The following is a 19,307-nucleotide window of genomic DNA, read 5'->3' as shown; positions in this document are numbered from 1 at the left end:
CTTCCTAAGTGTAAGGTGCCAATTTGCTATTGTACCCTTAATGCCTTTGCACATTCCTAAGACATTGCTAACAACCATCTGGGTCGCGCATGGGCTTCCTATAAATCTACTTTCAGGAGAGTTGCCAGCAAGACCAGAGAATGTGGCAGGAAGGGCTCAGGCAATGGGAGAGCTGGGTAAAACAGTTGGTATCGTGGTGCAAGAAAATCCAAGTGGCTCCAAGCTCCCCATTTCCATCCCCAGGCCTTGGCCTTGAACTGCCTTGCCCATGTTTCTAACGAGGTGAGTCTTTCTGTGGGATATGTTTGTTCTTCTAGCTCAGATGGACACTAGGGTATGGCTCAGTGTTCTTCTGGGTACCTTGTTCAAATCCAGATAGCAATAGCATCGCAACTGATGAAATTTTCTCAGAATATTGCTAGCACTTCATCTGCCTCCAGGCAGGCTTCCCAGACCCAGGGGGCTACAGAGTCCTGGCTGTCTCACTGCAACCACTTATGAGTATAAGAGCAGCCACCATCTGCACACGGTGGGCCTCTTGGCATGGTCAACCTCTCGTGTCTCCAGAGTGGTCTGCACACATTGACCTGGAAGGGTCCAGATTATGGCAGAAAGCAGGCAGATCAGTGCTGCAATCTCTATAACAGACTCAAGACACAGACATGGGGGGCTATGTTGTGTCCAAGGCATATGGCTAATTGACAGAAGGACAAGGTTAAGACATTAAGGATTTGGTCAGTCTAATGCCATTTTCAAATCTGTGTGTGTGGGGGAGGATGTCCATGTGGGTATGTGTGTGTGTGTGTGTGTATGTATGTATGTATGTATGTCAGAGGACAAGCTTGAATGTTGTTCCTTGGGAGATTTTCATCTCACTGGCCTAACACTTCCCTGAGCAGGCTAGACTGTCCTGCAAGCTTCCAGGGATCCGCCAGTTTTTACCTCCCACCTCTCTATCATGTGATAATAAGCACGCTCTACTACATCTAGGTTTTATAGGGGTTCTTAGGGAATGAACTCAGGCCCATGCTTGTGAAGCAGGTGCCACTTCCAACTGAGCCATCTCCCCAGCCCACGATCTTCATTTTACTTCACCAACAAGGCCTGCTGAAAAACATCAGTGTGCAATGCTTTTCAAATTGGCCTTCAAACGCCTTCCTTCTGAATCTGAGGAGGTGAGCCTCTAACTCTCAGGTTATCCCTGGAAGGCCATGAAAGTGGCCTTCTACTGCTGTCCTGTTGGGCTATGACGTCCCAGCTGATGGATGGCTCCTGACTGATTCCTCTTAGCCTAGAGCAGCTGTGTTCCCGGCTGCAGCACCCATCTCGCCTTGCTTTCAGGACTCGCATGGCTCTGACCTGCAGGAGCCCTGCAGGTGTGTGCCAGGTGAAAGGGCACAGACCAACCAGGCTGACTCCCAAGTCCTCGGGACTCACTGGGCAGCTTACCTGATGAGGATGATGACGGAGGGCGTTTGGGCCATGGCCCCGATCAGGCTGCACACACACATCACACAGAGGAAGGTGAGGAAGGCCTCTTGGCACCCAGGACTGGGGCATTTTCCTGGCACCACAGTGGCATTCTCAGGGGGGACGGTGGTGAGGCATGCACAGCCTGTGAGATTCTGGAAGGGAAAGGTTCAGCCGTTTTAAACTGGGGGCATCTCTGGTTTCCACACCCAAGGCAATCCATCAGCTAAGCTTGTCACAGCCTAGTTATACATTCTACGGCATTCCATTAATTGGGCCTGAATAAGCGAGGAAGCTTTTTAAGGAATCTGCAAAAAAACCCCACATGCAAATAAAGTAATATTTATGGGGAGGAGAGCTGCTTTTCCTGTCTCCTGTGTATTTCATTCCCATTCTGAAGAAACCTCCAATAAGCTGCGCTGTAGATAAATGTGTCCCCCCCCCAATACAATTAGAGAGGAAACTGTGCTTCTATAGTATGATAAAACATTGCCAAATTAACATCGTAATTACTTGCCAATTTGTCTTCCCTTTATGCAGTTATAATTACACCGAAGTGTATTAAAAGAAGTAAATCAGGTAACCCACATATTGTTGCCGGTTCAGTGCCTGGCATGGCACTCGGAACAAAGGATGCATGCTGTCATGCATGAAGCCATTGTGCCTGCGAGACTGGTGGGAGGAAGCTGATGGAACACTTGCCCGGTGGCTGAGGAAGCCGAGGGCGCTAAGGGATCCCAGGCAGCTGACAGTAGCTCCCGGGAAGCAGAGCAAGAGTCTGATGGGATACATTTATTAATATAGGATCAGAGAGGAGAAAGGAAAGCGACCAGGTTCCATTTGATCTTCAGAGGGGCTCTGGATCAGCAAGCAGCCCCTGTTCGCAAGTAAGGTTTGCTCTCACACTCTCCTGCAAGCTTGCCAGCTCAGCTCGCTCCAGGAATTTTCTGATCGCAGAGGGAGGAGCAGGGGCTGGAGGAGGCTGTTCAGAGTGCCAAGCCAATTAAGGTTTGATAATAATAGTGCAGAGGCCTTTAATGAATACAAAGCGAAAACAATCATCAATGATTCACGGCTTTCTGAGCGCATGCCCAGCAGGTAAACACTTCTTAGGGGTCAGGCAAACTAAGCCTATGGTTCTCTTCTTCTGCCCTTCTCCCTTCTCCTTTTCCTGCTCCCCCTGTCTTTAGCCACAGGATATATTACAGATATGGGGTACTTGTCCAATATGAGATAGCGTCAGGGGTGTCCCAAACCCACTAAGTTTACCCCCGCTATGGCTGCCCTGCATGGCTGTGTGGGGCAGGCATCTGTGAAAATGGTACTGTTATATATCTGGGTGTTTATGGCAATTACCAGGTGCTGAGGTCTGACATCCCCTACTTCTTGCCTTATACCTGGAGACTTTACCTGGCTTTCCCACATCTAACATAAACACCACACCCCTTTTCTAGCTCCTCTACAGCTGAGCAGCTCCCCTTCTCCCCTCCTGGACCCCCTGAGCTCTGATCTGAACCTGCCCTACAGAGGAGATGGGAACTGTCAATCAGGAGTGTCCCGGGACAAGACTGTGTTCGATGCACTTTCCTGAGCATTTCCTTGCACAGTGCTGCCGGGTACTAGATGAGACCTAGAAAACCGTTTCAGAAGGCACAGGTCGACCGCTTAGCCCCTACCATTTCCAGGAGCAGGACTCCCCCAACCCAGCTGAAGCTCACCATGCCATCCCATCCTCTACAGAGAGAAGAGTATGTGACGTCATCACCGAGGTCACAGGCAAACCTCTCCAGTTGCTGATACCTCTCCACTCTCATCTCATTCTAACTGGCTTCTCTCTCCGCTCCTATGAATCAGCTCTCATAAAGTTCCCCCGTGGCATCCTTTCTCCTCTCAGAGAAGCTCCGTTTGTTTCCTGACTCCCAGGCCTCCATTCCTTGGGTTCCCTTTTGCTTTTTTAGGCTATGCTTTGCCTATCTTTCTTGGCAGTCTCCCCGCTTTCCCATGCTAACATGCAGGAACAACTCAGGGCTACATTTTCCTACTGGTTCATGATTTCCCTCAACTTCATCTCTAGTCCATATCCCCCTTGGATATGTGATATGTCCTTTCCTGACACACGTTATCAAGCTGAACATATGTTGCCTACTTGACACACTTGCCCTTGGAAGGCTGGGAGCTTCTCACAGAGGTCCATCTCTAGCATGGCTTAGAGCTGGGCAGGAAAACACAGTATGATGCGGAAGCCAGGAGCCACAGGAGACCAGATCACACTACCCTAAAATATGCCTCTTTGGCACAAGGATTATTTTGAGCTGGACATGTGAAGACGTTTACAGACACAGGAGAAGATGGGACAACACAGAAGCCACCAGTTTCTGAAGAGAAATTTGCAGTCAGTGGTTTCTTCATATCTAAGAATATTGAGTTCCAGGATACCATACACGTACTAGACTCTAGAGATGGCTGAATCCCGGATAGAAGATGGTATAAATCCTATACGCCTCCTTCTGTATGCATAAACCATATCTAGATGACTTTGTATCTCATACAATGCAGCACTATGGACACACTAATTATACTTCATCGCTTAAGGGAATATGATATAGCAGATTCTGTATAAGTTTGGTACAGATACAATTCCCCCCTGATGATCTGCAGTTCACTGAAGCCACAGAAATGAAAGTTATGTGTACAAGGTCCTATTGCATAAAGGAAATACTGTGTTTATACTTAATGAGACATGAAGTCTTGCTTTGTTGCTCAGACTGGTTTCAGATTTCTGAGCTCAAACGACCCTCTGATCTTAGTCTCCTGAGTAGCCAGGCTACAGGCACACACCACTGACCCAGCTCAGAAATCTCTGTCTGTAGGGGAGTCTCCTTTCTGTACTAGTAAGAGGAGGCGATGGAGAAAGTGCTAACTAGATCCATAGAACAAACCCTGTGCTGAGCCTAGTTTCCCTGGTCACTTCCCCATCACCAGCCTTCCTGTGCCCTTCTTTTTTGAAGTCTGGATTCAAAGCTGCTTGTGTGTGAGTCACTCACTTCCCTGGGTACCTCCCATGTAACTGAAGGCATGTGGTGTGAATATCCTCCCTTTCTGTTCTTGCTAATATGTCTCTTGTGAGAGGCATCCATCCCAGCTAGGAACCACAAAGGGCAGAGGGAGCAATAACTTCCCTTCGCCTGTGAATTAAGAAGAGGCCGCTACCCTCAGAAGGTAATTCGTTAGAAGTAGGGCTGGACACAAGTGTCCCTGGTACCCTGCTGACCAACAGCGCTTCCATGCTGCCCCTTGTGACCCGACTCCTCGTGTCTCTCTAGGTCCTCCTTTCTGGTCCTGCAGCAGAGTCAGGGATGTGGCTTATGGATACAGCTTCTTGGGTTTTCCAATCAGCTCTAAATCTCCATGGAGACAGTACATTTCTCTACCATCTCATTTTTTCCACCCTCCATCTCTCTTACTCAAACAGTTCCGATTTATCTATTCTTCCCTCCTTCTTCCAGACACTGTATAGGCTGTTTTCCTGATCAGTTCCTGATGAGACTTCCTAGTCCCCAATTCCTTGGCTTTACCATCTCTTAGTAACAATGGTCAGCTCCCTAGGAACCAGGTGATAATTCTGATGCCACCTAACCTCACATCAAACTCTCTTCCTCCTGACTCTAAGGGTAATGAAGGGAGGCCACTGTAGTTTTGTTACCTAATTTACTCTCATTTGTACTAGACGGTTTGGCTCACCCACCCCAAAAATGTTTTAATGCGTACGTAAGTCCTGATACCTTTCATATCTCTAAAGGATCTAAACCCTGACCCAGGTCCAGTTACTCTCATCTCTCTCTTTGATCGATGTAGTGGCTTGGCTAGGAAAACATCTGTGACTGAAGGTCTCAGACTCATGGGGACTTAGAAAAACCAAGGATAAATGGGGACAGTTCGTCTTGGGTTGTCTGACTGAATGCCACATGAACTGAATGCTGGCTTGTATGGTTTCTCAAGAAACACACAGAAATATGTTAGAGCACCACAACTCAGCGACCAAGCCAGAACCCCATGAATTAAGACACGTGACCTTTGTTGGGCTTATTGATCATTTGTCTCCATATCTGTGTCTGTCTTTAGCTCAGAACTAGACCTGAGCTATAACCAACTGTATTACATTTGCCAAAAACTGAGGTTACTGGAGAGATAGCTCAGTTGGTAAAGTACTTGGTGCTCAAACATGACGACCTAGATATTATATATATAATGTGTGTGTGTGTGTGTGTTTGTGTAAATGTGTATACGTGTTTTCCCTTTGCTGGAGTTATAGGTGGATATGAACCATTGTATGGATGCCAGGAACTGAACTTCGGTCTTCTCCAAGAGCAACAAGTGCTCCTAACCTCTGAGTCATCTCTCCAACTCCAAAGACCTGGGTTTGTTTTTCAGCACCAATGTCTGAAGCCGGTGGCACAAGTTTGTAATCCCAGCACTGTGGTGACAGACCAGGTGGGTCCCTGGGGCCTTTGGGCTAGCCAGCAGGCTGAATTGGCAAATTCTAGGTCCTAGTGGGAGATCGCTAAGTGTCTCTAAGGCAGTAAGACGATTGAGACGCGATCGTGGAGCTCCGTGTGGGTGTAGACAAGCTAACTACCTGTCCAGCTGACATTCCATGAGCAAAGAACGACAGCAGTTGCTGTCAGATGCTGTGCGGTTTGTCTCACAGGCAAGGCGGAACAGAGACAGGCGGGGACCAAGCCGATCTACCCCAGGACAAATGTGAAAATGTGTGTCCTCTCTAAATTTGTGCCGTTAAACCTAACTACTTAGGAGGGTATGAAGCTACTGGAGGGGGGATGGAGTCATGAGGGTACAACCCACATGAATGGTTTTTTTCTTTTTAATAAATGAGACCACAGAGAGCTACTCTATCTTTCAATGACATGAAGATACAGTGACAAGATATCACTTGAGAACTAAGAAGTGGCCTTCACTTGGCAGAGAATCTGCCAGCATCTTGATCTTGGACTTCCTAGCTTCCAGAACCATAAGAAATTGGTTACTATGGTTTATAAGTCAGCCTGTCTGTGACACTTCCCCACAGCACTCTGAATAGAATGAGGGAAGGAGGGAGGGAGGGAGCTGCAGGCTGCACACAGAAAGGGATGCTGGAGACCAGGATAGGACCAGTGAGGACGCAAAGCTGGAAATGGATGGAATCCTTCCAAAGGATCTACACAAGAACTGATTGGGTCTGATTCATGGGAAAAAGGGTTCAGAGGGAGCAGAGGTTAGAAGCCTGGGTCATCAGAGCAAGAACACACGGGGTGTGTTTTTCTGTTTGATGAACCAATTGGATTTGAGGAGGCTTCACTTTCCCCAGGGTGCATGATGATTTCTAACAGTATTAGTAGGAGCCCCCCACCCAAACCTGAGAAGCTCTGAGCAATGGGAAGCCAGGCTGAGTATGAGAAAATAGTTCACTTCAGTTTAATAAAGGAGGCTGGATGCTCATTCCCCCCTCCAGTGGACGATGCAAATTAAAGATGCTTCTGGAACATTCTGTGGACTGAATGACAGGTGTCTAGACCTTCCTCTGGCAGATCCTGTGATGGTGAAGTACTAAGAAATTGTACTATATTCCCCATCTATTCATGATTCCAAACTTGGCTAGGAACCACTTTCTCCCTCTCCCTCCTCCATCCCTTCCCCTCCCTGTGTCTTTCTTTCAAGTACCCCAGGCGAACCCCAAACTCACTATGTAGTTTTTTCTTCCCAAGTGCTGAATTACAGGTGTAAGCTCCTTTGTCTAATGAGGGTTGGGTTTATCACCCCTATTCCAAGGCAATATCTTTGCACTGTATGTTTTTTTTTTTCCGGGAAGGGATGTAGTCCCTATTGTCCCCGGAGAGTTGAATTCTCTGTCTGCTGTCACAGTACGAGGTATCAGTATCTAGCTTTCCTGTCATTAAAATACCCTGTCATCCTTCATGTGGAAAATTAGGGCCCCTGTGCTCACAGAAAGGGCCCAAGAAGCTTGTTGAACAAGATGACAGAAGGGAGCTGGCTTGCAAATCTCACAAGGACTTGTCTAGCAGATAGGTTTGCCCAGGCCCAAGGTGACAGATAAATGACATAAACCAACTGTGGTTTGAAAGAGTTGATGGCTATCTAAATATTTAACTATTTCTGGTTTAATGGGCTCTATTGGGTCAACATAATAGAAGACTGTAAAGCTATTTTTAAAAAATGTACTTTTTCTGGTATGATGGAAAGAGGCCCAACATAAAACCTTAACTAAAAATCTAAAACCCAGGAACAAAGAAGTATCTTCTAGGCACATTGAAAATCTGTAAGAATATATGAAGATACAATACAGAATACCCAAATCCAAACTGTTTTGAGCACTGACATGATTCCCTGAATTATGTCATTCACTTGGCTTCATGGGAGTGGCTGCAACCAAAATACAGTACGTTCAGCACCTCCAAGGACCTCTTAGCCCCCTGTGGTTGTTCTCTCTCTCTCTCTCTCTCTCTCTCTCTCTCTCTCTCTCTCTCACACACACACACACACACACACACACACACACACACTGTGTATGTGAGTGCATGTGTCCATGCATGTACATGCAGAAGTCCAGGTTTCTACACCATCACTTTCGGCAATTAACACTCTGAGTCAGAGTGTCTCACTGAAGCTCAACCTTGCTGCTTTTGCTAGCCTGGCAGGTCAATGAACACTGGATTGAGCTGTCACTGCCTGCCGTGGCACTAAGGTTACAGGCATGTGCCATGCTTGGCTATTTTGATTTGAACTCAAATTCAGGTGTATATAGCAGTCAGGGCTCTTATTCATCATACCATCTCCCCAACCCATGAAGCATCCCTCTTGATCATATTTTATTAATATCTCATGACACACATGCAAAGACTATAAAATCTATAAGAACCCTAAGCCCTAAACTACCATAAAGGGATTTCAGATAAGGGGCACTCAACGGCATGCCTGCACCTATGGTGGGTACGGTCTGTTGGCAGGCTGAGAAGGAGGTGAAGAAGAGAGGACAGAGGAGGAGGCAAGGATTCTTATTGGTTTACCTTTGTCCGTGATGGTTTTAAAACTTACAAATGCTGTGTCTATTTTAAAAATTAAAAACTCAACACCAGTAAAAAATAAAAATAAAGGAAGAAATCAATGAACGAGCAGTTGCCCATATCTGCAGGCTGCATCCTTTGGATCCCACATATAGCCACTGATTTCAAAGGAGAAATGCTTCTAACACATGCAAGAAGGCAGGGACAGATAATCACAATGACAATAAAAGCTGGAGACCATCAGTGCAAAAAAAAAACATTGATTCCCCGGGTCTTGGATGTGTTTTTCTACTGATGAGGGAAAAGGCAAGCACGCTATTTTGACAGCTCATCCTGCAAGAACAAGACACTCGTCAGTGTGCTTTACAAATCGTGGCAAATGAAGTTGCTGCCGTTTTGTGCGGCCCATCATTCAAGTACTGATAGGTCAATTCTGAATGGGCCAGGAGAAATGGGTTCCCAGGGTGACGGATGTGACGGATTACGTCCGCGAGGGCATGGTGTGGGCGGGATGATGTCACTGGTGAGAAAGCCTGGCAGGGAAACTTGAGAGGTACATGGCTACCGTCGGAAGCATTAAGACGTCAGGAAGTTGTGACTGTTCCCTAATTTGTGGTCCAGGAGGGATTTTCCAGCCTGAGTGTCAATGTAAGCCAGGCTTCCTCCTGATTCTGCCTGGGAAACCTTCATTTTTTAAATATTAATATATTAATTATTACTATTTTAAGTAATAACGAGGTGGTACAGTGTTAACTACAAAAAAAGGAGTAATAAACAGCAGGGGTTGTGTGAAGAGCTTCGGTGAGTTGTGAAGGAATCTAGGCCTAGGAGGACGCCGCCATTCTCAGACAAATGTCCCTGTCTACTCTGGGCTATGCCCCAGTCCTTTGCCTCTTCATTATTAGGATGCCAGAGACAAAACCTGGTATTTCCATGTATGGAACTCGTTCCTCATTATGAAGAACCCTAGTGATCTCCCCACCAGCTCCTAGCAGAGATATCTGGAAAAAAATAACCATGAGAAGAAAGATACTCTACCCCCCTTTCCTTGGCAGATCACCAATGGAAAGATAATGGTCAGGAGGAAAGATGCCAAGGAGAGGGGAAGACCTGGTCTACCTGCACCCTCCCTTGTAGGACCAGGGCTGGGGCCTATCCCAACAGAGCTGACTTACCTCCTGCTGGAGGGCAGCCACAGGGCTGCTTTTTGGGGAGTAGGCAGTTCTACTGTGGATCTGCCACCACTCGTGAGACATAGAGTACAGCACTGAAAGGGGGGGATGTGACCGTAGGTTCAAGTGAACCCCAGATCCTGTGTCTCTCCTTCCTGTGTTCTATTTCTAGATGTCAAATCCTGCCATGCCGGTTCAAACATATAAACACATTTATTATTACCACTTGAAAATATTATTATTATGTAGTAGCCAGCCCTTGTGCAACTTAGGCAAGCACCTTCTTACTGGCCCACACTCCTAGTGTATCCCTAGGACACTTGTGCAGGGATGTCCCTCAAGGCTGGGCCACCAGGCAAATGCCTGCTCACCCTCAGGACAAAGTCCTACCCTGGGACAAAGGCCCCCCCCCCCCTCTCTTTCTAGCCAGTCTCCCACAGAGCTAATTTCTACCCTAGGGGCATAACAGCATAATAGCCTCTAAGTGGGCTACCTAACCACTTCCTTATATTTAAATGTATTTCTATTTAACTTCCTTTTAATACTGGACCTTAAAAATAAAACTTTTCCTTATTAGAAAAGCAATACGTGATCATTTGGGGTAATTGCAAAATACATAGAAAATCCGAAAGAAATGAACAAAACCTATTTTCTTACTTCCCCATCGAGGTAGTCATCAACGGATACGAGCAACTACTTATAGATTCATCCAGCTTTTCGTTTGTGTTTATATTTGCACATGCATGTGCATGTATAGGTCAACATTGACTGTCTTCCTCAATCGCTCTCAATTTATTGATGGTTTGGAGACAGGGTCTCTGTGAACCTAAGCTCACCAATTTGGCTCCTCAGGGATCCGTCTGTCTCTGCCCCCAGTTCGCTAGCCCTGGAATTGTAGGCGCACATTGCCATGTTCTGCTGCGTTCATGAATCTGAGATATCAAATTCTTTTTCTCATGCTTACATGACTCAGCTACCTCCCTACTGCCCCAATCTTTTATTTAAAATAATTTCTTTTGTGAGATTATAATATAATTACATTATTTTCCCCCTCCCTTTCTTCTTTCTGAGCCCTCACATAAACACCTCTTTTCTCTCTTTCAAATTTATGGCCTCTTTTCTCATTAATTGTTGTTACATATACATTTGAGATGAAATTCTATTTATTTACATATATATTTATTAAAATGTTAATATTTTGATCACGTTTCTTCCCCAACTCCTACCAGAAGCTCCCTGACTGCCTACCCACCCAACTTCATGTTCTTTTTTTCTCTTTCTTTCAAACAAAACCCCCTACAAAAACACCAAAATGAAAATCAGAACAAATAATCAAAAAGCAATAAGACAAAAAATTCTACATATATTTTTCCATTTTTTCTTTTTCTTTACTGGAAGATTTCTCTTTCATGGTCTATTGTTTTCTGATGTATTCGTTTCACTTAACTCAACTATAAAGCTGGACTGAATATTGTTTTTTGTTACTTTCTTGTACAAGCTTCTAGAAAACACCATAGTGCATTGTACAGGAAATATAGTCCCTGAACCTGATTCATCTCTGCATCTGTAACACCTAGCACAGGGCCTGAGTTGTAGCAGGTGTAACCTCTGGTAAAACTCTAGCGGGGCTTTATTTGAGCGTCCCCAAGGTCCTTATCACGTATCATTACCGGGACGAGCACAGATTGTTAAATCAGTGTTGGGGAGCTGGACCATGCTCTGGGAGAGATGTTCACAAACTCAAGCCTTTGGATCAGACAAGAAAATGGACACAGAAGAAAGAGTGGCTGAGGCAAGAGGGTGGCTCTTGGTGAGGATGATGACTACACAGGGAACAGCGAAGGACGAGCCAGGTCTTAGCTGCAGCTAACTCCCCGCTGCCTTTCATGGCCACAGAACTGGCTACCTTCCAGCCTTCCAACAGAGGCCCAAATCTAGATCCATATACAAAGCCTCCGAGCTAAACGCTTAGTTTAATCTTACCTAGCCCACCAGAAATGGGTCCTTAGGGTGTGCGAGCCTAATTAGCATGCACCAGCTGCATGGGCTGCACACGCTGACAGGGCATTTCCAACACTCCATCTGGCACGTGCAGAAGAGAGCGCAACAGCTCAAGGCTGGAGAACCCAGCACACACCTCACCTCTTCTAGGGTTGCCGTATCCCCAGGGACACGCGGCCACGTCTCACGACATCTGTGGTGGCCAGATAAACTTGAAAGGCTGGTGGATGAAGTCAAGAATGTGGCTAAGCATCCTTGATGTGGTATAACAGGACAGCTCCTAGGGAGAAAGAATTGTCTGCCTCAAAGTATCAGCAAGGCCAAGGTGGAGAAACTGTCTATTACCACAGTGGCTTCCAACCCTGGTCGCAAATTAAGAACACTTGAGAGGCTTAAAAAAAAAAAAATCACATGCCAAAAATAAGAAAGGAAGACTCTCTGAGTAGAGCTCAGACTCTCTGTTGTAAAAGTCCCCAGGGATTCTAAGATGTGGCTGGATTGAGGCCTGCGAGGTGGAATCACAAGATCCCAGCATGCTCCTTGGTGGAATCCTTCTCCTTGCTCAGGACCTATTCACTCAGTAGATATTTTGTGACCTGGATAGGGGTAGATCAGCCACCTGTCATTTACACCCTACAAACTGCTGTGTTTGGCTTGTATTGACTTTTAGCCTATTGGTGGCTAATAAAAGCTGTTTTCCCCCTCCAGTCAATTATTCAGGCCGTCCGACGGGCAAAACTTCCGGCGTGCAAACATGCTTTCTGCTGAATAATTACTTCTGAAAGCGAAAGGTCTGCAAACAATCTATGCAATATATTCATACCAAAGGAGGCTGATAAAATTAACTCCGTCTTTCTGCCGTCCCTCCTCACCACAGGCAATGACAAGGTTTAGAAATGGAACAGCAAATGCAGGCTAGAAAGTTTCACTGCTATCGATTGAGAGAAGAAAGAAGAAAATCAAAAGCAAACAAAAAAACCCAACTAAGACCATAAAGAAAGTAAAGATAGGAACAGTTGATGCTGACTGGGTTTCATTAGCATCTCAATGATCGGATTGGTTGGCTTGTTTGCATCTAATGCAGGCCTGGGGTAGACTCTCCATGGGTCCTGATAATATAAATATTGTAAGGACAAAGGTGCACCTTGAAATTAGGACCATCCTGTCTACCTGCTTGCCAGCTACTGCCCAAGAGTGCTACCCACTGGAGTCACCTGTTGGAGGTTGCATGGGAACGCCAAGGGACATCTGGGAAGTCTGAGTCTTTGTCCAGAGTTCTGACACTGTGGGGGTCAAAGGTCTACAACACAGCCCCATCCCTGAAGCCTGGTGAGAGACTGTGATGCTGAAGTCAGTGAGCCATTGACACCGTTGCCCTTTAAATCTTGCCAGGTGAGAACAGGTGTGGTGGACACACACATTGTCTGGAAGTAGTGTTGAGGTAGGAGACAGTGTTGTAGGATCAGGGAAATTACAAAGAGAGCCTGGGCCCTGGTGGGTAGGCAAGACAGGACCAACACACACAGAGGGGACTAGCCTAGATAGCATGAATGACATGGCAAAGGTCCAGGGGCAAAGAAGAGCCTGTCTGTCAGTAGAGCATCACTTAACAAGTGGCTGCTTAGGAGGCAGGAAGAGAAGGGAGGATAAGGCTGGAGAGGCAGCCAGGGCAGATGTGAAGGCTAAATGTATTGAATGTGAATGGCGAGCATGAAGATGCTGTTTCGTGTAGGAAAAAGGTCAGCGTCCTGAGAATGAGTGGCTGAGTACAGAGAAAGATTCTGGGCTTGGCTTGGAGGGTCCCAGAATCCCCACCACATGCTAGTATGATCCTGGTGAGATAACACATGTTTGGATCAAACAGTCATACATAGTACCACATACAGGCAGAGATACAGACAGGCCAGAAGAGCTCAGGGAACTTACAGGGAAGGGCTGAGCCCATATGGAGACAGCCTGTCTCCAAAGACAGGGAAAGAAACCATGGAAGATTGGAGAGGCAAGAGGGGCCCTCCACGTGGGGAAGAGTAGTCCTGAGTGCCTGGAGACCAGAAGAACAGGAAGCTAAAATGAGAGAAGGAGGAGAGAAGGTGGAACACCAGGAACATAAGCCCTCGCTTGGCATTTCTTCTGAATATTGCCTCAGAGATTTTTTGCTCATTTTTGGATGTCATCCCGAGAATCCTCTTGACTGGAGGCCACCTTGTCACAAGATGCGAGTGGAGCAGGGGAAACCCAGCGCCTGGCCTGAGCCAGGCTCTCGGCCTGCAGTTCCTGCAAGCTCACCAGTGGCTTGTTTTTAAGGTTCAGCGACTACAATGACCCCATTCAGGGTGAACAGACTCTGTCTCTGAAGCCAGGGCCACCCAGAGGCCTGCTTCAGTGGGCAAGAAGGAGAACCCCATGGCCACTCCAGCAGGCAAGGTGAGGGTCGGAGTCACGGAGTAGAGAGCAGGTGTCTGGGGAATGTGTGTCACGTCCCTAGATTAGCCTGAGCCTGTTGTCCTGGTATCACCTCTCCCAGCTATTCAGCTTCAGTGGCCACAAGTGAACACGTGGCTTGAACAGGCCGCTACTCAACAAACTTCTTCAGGTTTGGGTCAGTGTGCCCCCTTCTCCCAGAATAAAGGCCTGCTGGGTCTCAGGACAAGGCTACCGAGAGTCACTCAAAAGGGTTCATCACAGGACAATGGCTGAAGCTGCCAATAGATTCTGGATATTAAAATGTCAATGAAGTTGCTCTTAGGAGAAATAATAACTTGTGTTTTTATTTGAACCGCTCTCCAGGTCCCAACCCCCTTTTAATATTGCCTTCTACTCACATAAAGAAATTGCTTTATCATCTAGTTTATAAAACTGGGTCTTCCCCGCCCCCAATCTGCAGTGATTTATTTTCTTTATAGGAAATATGTTAATGACTGGCCAGGAATCTAAATCTTAAAAGCATGCAAAAATGAAATCTTTGAAAATGAAAACAAATGATTCTTTTTTTTCCCATCCTTTCAGGGAACTGCTGCTCTTTAAGATGCAGGAGGCAAGGCAGGGCAGAAAGAAATGACTCGAATTAGTTCCCTGAAAGCAGCCCCCCCTGGCAAGTGTCTCTCCCTTCCCATCTGCACATTGTCTGAGAAATTATCAAGTATTTCTGGAGCAATAGTGTCCCTAGTTCAAGAGAGCCAAAGATCAAAGTCAGACAGATGCTTCTAGAAGCTTGCTACAGCAAAAGAAACAAACATACTCAGGAAGGAACAGGCGTCTGGAGACTCAAAGGCAAAAGCTCCAATGGGAGAAAGAGGGGATCATTTCAGAGTAGCAGGCATTGAGGGATGAATAGGAGTTGTCCAACAGGAGCGAGAGAAGACTGAACGGCCATCTAGAGCAGTGGTTCTCAACCTTCCCAATGCTGCGACTCTTGAATACAGTTTCTCATGCTGTGGTGACCCCAACCACAAAATGATTTTGGTTGCTGTTTCACAACTGTAATTCAATACTGTTATGAATTGTAAATATTTTTCAGCGGTCTTAGGTGACCCCTGTGAAGGCGTCTTTTGCCCGCCCCCCCCCCCCCCAGAGGGGTCATGACCCACAGACTGAGAACCACTGATCTAGAGGGCAAAGAGACAGCTGGAGATGCATGTGAACCGGGCTCAGTGCTCCACAGGGCAGCATGGGGAAGGAGCATCTGAAGTGTCCCAGAAATCCTTCTGGCGGTAGCGTGAGGACATAGGAGGAGGGGGCAGCCCTGGAAGGCTAGTGAGGTGACCACAGCCCAGGTCCAGACGAGAAGACAGATAGCCCAGACAGCCCACACTGGAGCAAGACAGCATGGAGCATATGACAGACTGGTGGAAGGGGCACCTGGGAGGCGGGAGCAACAGGACGACATGGCAGGTCACTTGGCACCAGGCATTCACACAGAGAATGTGGGACGATGGCGGGCTGGCGGCCAAATGAAAAATGTGTGTTAATGAGGAAGAAAAGGAAAGGCATGGTGGGAAGAGAGGGACCGGGAAGAAAGAGGCATGAACGGGGCCGAGCTCCTGTCAGTCAGGGTTTCCCCATCTTCCCCATTAATTAATTAATTAATTCTGTGGTGGGCAGCTCATTACTGCACACAGCTTTATCCCCTGCCACCTTTTGCGAGTACCTCGTGCCCTTCTTTCCAGCTTCATGTACATAGTTACCTTTGAATTTTACTTTTGGTTGCTCTGGGGAGTATTTTAGAAGCCCATTTGACTTAGCAAAGACCCGAGGAACTGCCTTGTCCTGTTATTCTCCCGATGGAGGATTCTTTGTTAGACCAGGGCAAAGAAACAGCCAAAGACTCTCGACTGTGGGCAGCTGGCGCTGCCTGGATCCTACCCTCTCTCTCCCCCCAGAGCCCCAGGTTTCAATTACCGTGCTATTGCAGCCAGCGAAGCAGGCCGACAGGTAGGTGATGCCGTCGGCCCCACACACTGGGGTGAAGGAATCGGTCTGGCATTCACAGTTCTTGTTGCACAGAGAGTAGGGGTCAAGGGCCGAGCCACGCGCTGAGCTGGAAGGGTTGAAGGGGACTCGTTAGAAGCTGGGGTGGACTAGGACTGTGGAGGGCATTCTGCTCTGATGGGCTTTGTGGTACCCTTGCTCAGCATGCTGCCCTGGTCTGCCTGTCCTTTCCCTTTTCATTCTTCCTGTCTTAGCCCCGGCTGACCTGCAAGCGCCTTGTCCAGGGCCACTGCCAAGAGCCCACGCTGCTGTACCCCTTTAGGTCTTCCATCAAAGTGAGGAGGGGAGTTGTTTGTTTTGTAGTTTGTAACCTTGTGCCCTATGGACTGATGGTGGCTGGGGCTTAGCTTAGGGTTGTCCACTCCAGGACACTATTCTAGATAGATGGCTCACAACTCCTCCTGCGCTGCTGAAGGTCCCCACGCCCGTCTGTTTCTCCCTCTCCTGCATATAGGATGCCCAGCCTGGCTCCAACAGCCACCTTCCTACGGGTTCACTGTACCAAGAAATACAACGAGAGAGCTAGGGCGTTTTATACTTGCCTATGCATTACAAAGACCAGATACCAAGAGCACATAAACTGGAGAGACCAAAAGGGAAATCGAGGCTGGACCAGCTGTATATCGTTTGTCCGGATGTATATAGTGTCTGAGTGTGCAGAATGAGCGAGACCTGGGTAGTGTGAACACAGGCCTTGAGCTTTTTATTTGTTTTTTGTTTATTGGGCACCATGTCATTATACCATGACCCGGTGCGTGCAGTTCTAACCACTGCAGTGTACTGCTTGTACCGTGGCCGTCCACAGTGAGGGCTGCTGTTCAGAGTGAACTGCCAGCCGGAGGGGACTCTCTGTGTGTGAGGAACTGGGAGGGGGGTTGCCTGACGTGCACCCAGGTCTGGGAGAAGCTGCCTCTTTCTGCTCTTCCTACTTTACTCTCAAAGGGTGGCAGCTGAGACCCAGCTCTCCAGGCTCCTTATTGCAGCTCAGTGGCCTGCCTGGAGGAGGAGCCTGACTGTGTAACCTGCAGGGTAGCCACTGTGCAGCTTGTCTGGTCTAGACCCCACAGCCTGACTAACGTGCAGGGTTAGCCACAGTGCAGTAGGTCTGGGCTAGACTCCACAGCTCGGGGTGGTCTCAGAGTCCCATAAGGAAAGGAGACACTGGGCATAGAGATAATATAACCCCACAATCTATTTGAAGAGCAATCACTATGGGGACTCAGGTCCACAGTCCTGGGATAACAGCCAGGGTGTAAAGGAAAGAGACACCATAGCAACCGGCTGGCCCCGACCCCCCACCCCCTGCCTTGCCTCCTTGTTTTTTTTTTTTTTCTGCCCCTTTCTTCCCCCACCATTTAAACATGCTCACCAAGGGCCAGACTTCGTGAAGACTATGTGAGTCGGATGGCAGCTTCTAACTTGCGTAGGAATTATTGAAATTGATTCTGTCTTTTATTTTCAACTGAATTTCGAAATAAGGTTTATTATTTTCTATCTTCGCATCATTCCTGAAGTCAAATGTCAGAAAGAGTGAGTGGACTGGAGAATGAGCGACTGCCCTGCTCTTGGGGCTGCTTTGCCACGGTGGAGAAAAGGTTAGCTCTCAGAGGACAGGCTGAGTCTTCCAACGACAAGAAGAAATTAAGGTCTCCTGGGCTTTTCCTCTCAGCATCACTAGCAACCAAGCTAGCTCTATTAGCCTGTGTCAGAGAGTCCTGATGTCCCTGGGCAGGGTTAAGCTAGTTTTGTAAACCACAGTAACAGTGAAGGTATCCCTGGTGTCCCTGGTGCCCCTGGGCAGGGTCAAGCTAAGAGTTTAGATACTTACTTGTTTCCATAGGGAACAGTGACCCCAGCAACAGGGCCTGTGTCACAGCCCAGGAAGAGGAAGGAGACGTAGCAGGCCGTGGACACTAGGTTGACCAGCATGGCCATCCGAATGGCCCCCAGAGCAGACAGGCTCAGCTTCTTCACCAAGAGGCCACCCAGGAAGATGCCCAGGCAGGCACAGGGGATTGCCGTCATCCCTAAGAAGCAGAACAATGCGGTGTGAGTAGCAGAAGAGGGGCTAGAAGGTGGCAAGGGCCCTGTGACTTCATGTGACCCCAGTGTCTTCATGATGGGCCTTATTTCTTTTTTTTTTTTTTTTTTTTTTTTTTGAGACAGGGTTTCTCTGCGGATTTGGAGCCTGCCCTGGAACTAGCTCTTGTAGACCAGGCTGGTCTCGAACTCACAGAGATCCACCTGCCTCTGCCTCCTGAGTGCTGGGATTAAAGACGTGCGTCACCACCGCCCGGCTCAATGGGCCTTATTTCTGTCCTCAGAGAACTCCCAGAAAACAAGGGGAGACAGATTCGGAAAAGTCAGTCATTGCGAGCCAAAACACACACTGCTGGCACACCATGCCTAGTGCCATCCAAAAGGATGTACGTGGGGCCAACGTACATAGTACATGAGTTGAATCCGGAAAGCTAGGGACCTAGATGTGAAATCCAGGAGATTTTGGGGAGCAATGGTATAGTATTTTTATTAATTATATCTATAGCTATAAATCTATCTATCTATCTATCTATCTATCTATCTATCTATCTATCTATCTGGTGGTATTCTGTAGACCAGACTAGCTTCAAACACTTGGCAATCTTTTTACCTCAGCTATCCAAGTAATGGGAATAAAGGCATATCCTAGGAAGTTCAACCTCTCTGTGAATCATGCATGTGAATGTGTTTGTATGCATGTACACATATGTGCCTGTATCATGTAGAAGCCAGAGGATAGCCTTGGGTGTCATTTCTCAGGCACCTGGTTTTGAGATGCCCTCTCTCGCTTTGGCTTTTATGTTTCTCACTGTATCTGAGTTCTGAGCATGGAACTCAGATCCTTAGTCACCTTGCCACATGAGCATCGCTGGGCATATCTGCAGTGACCCCGAAAGGGTCACTTAAGGGACTTAAGATTACCTGAGAGTTTAGGGAGGGGGAGATGGTTTAGTAGACAAAGTGACTGTCATGCAAGCATGAAGACTGGAGCTCTGATCCCTAGAAGCCACAGAAAGGCCAAGCAGGCCTGGTGGCCTCAATATACAGGAGGCAAAGG

The 19,307-nt window shown here is 47.4% G+C and overlaps 1 protein-coding gene across 2 annotated transcripts in view; it reads right to left on the bottom strand.

Annotated features, from left to right (window-relative positions):
• The window catches only part of Slco3a1 (solute carrier organic anion transporter family member 3A1), a 279,076-nt gene that overhangs the window by 26,884 nt on the left and 232,885 nt on the right, over positions 1 to 19,307 (bottom strand). For both annotated transcript variants that reach the window (XM_041650131.1, XM_041650139.1), the window contains exons 6-8: positions 18,039 to 18,237; positions 16,121 to 16,259; positions 1,450 to 1,625 (exon numbers count right to left, since the gene is read on the bottom strand). In XM_041650131.1, coding sequence (XP_041506065.1) covers positions 1,450 to 1,625; positions 16,121 to 16,259; positions 18,039 to 18,237 — 514 coding nt within the window. The remainder of the gene's footprint in view (positions 1 to 1,449; positions 1,626 to 16,120; positions 16,260 to 18,038; positions 18,238 to 19,307) is intronic.

The sequence above is a fragment of the Microtus oregoni genome, unplaced genomic scaffold (assembly GCF_018167655.1).
Source record: "Microtus oregoni isolate MIOR12 unplaced genomic scaffold, Mior012 000000F_ref0000247, whole genome shotgun sequence".
NCBI lineage: Eukaryota > Metazoa > Chordata > Mammalia > Rodentia > Cricetidae > Microtus > Microtus oregoni.
The sequence above is the reverse complement of the archived record's forward strand: the minus strand, read 5'-3'. Positions and strand labels throughout refer to the sequence as shown.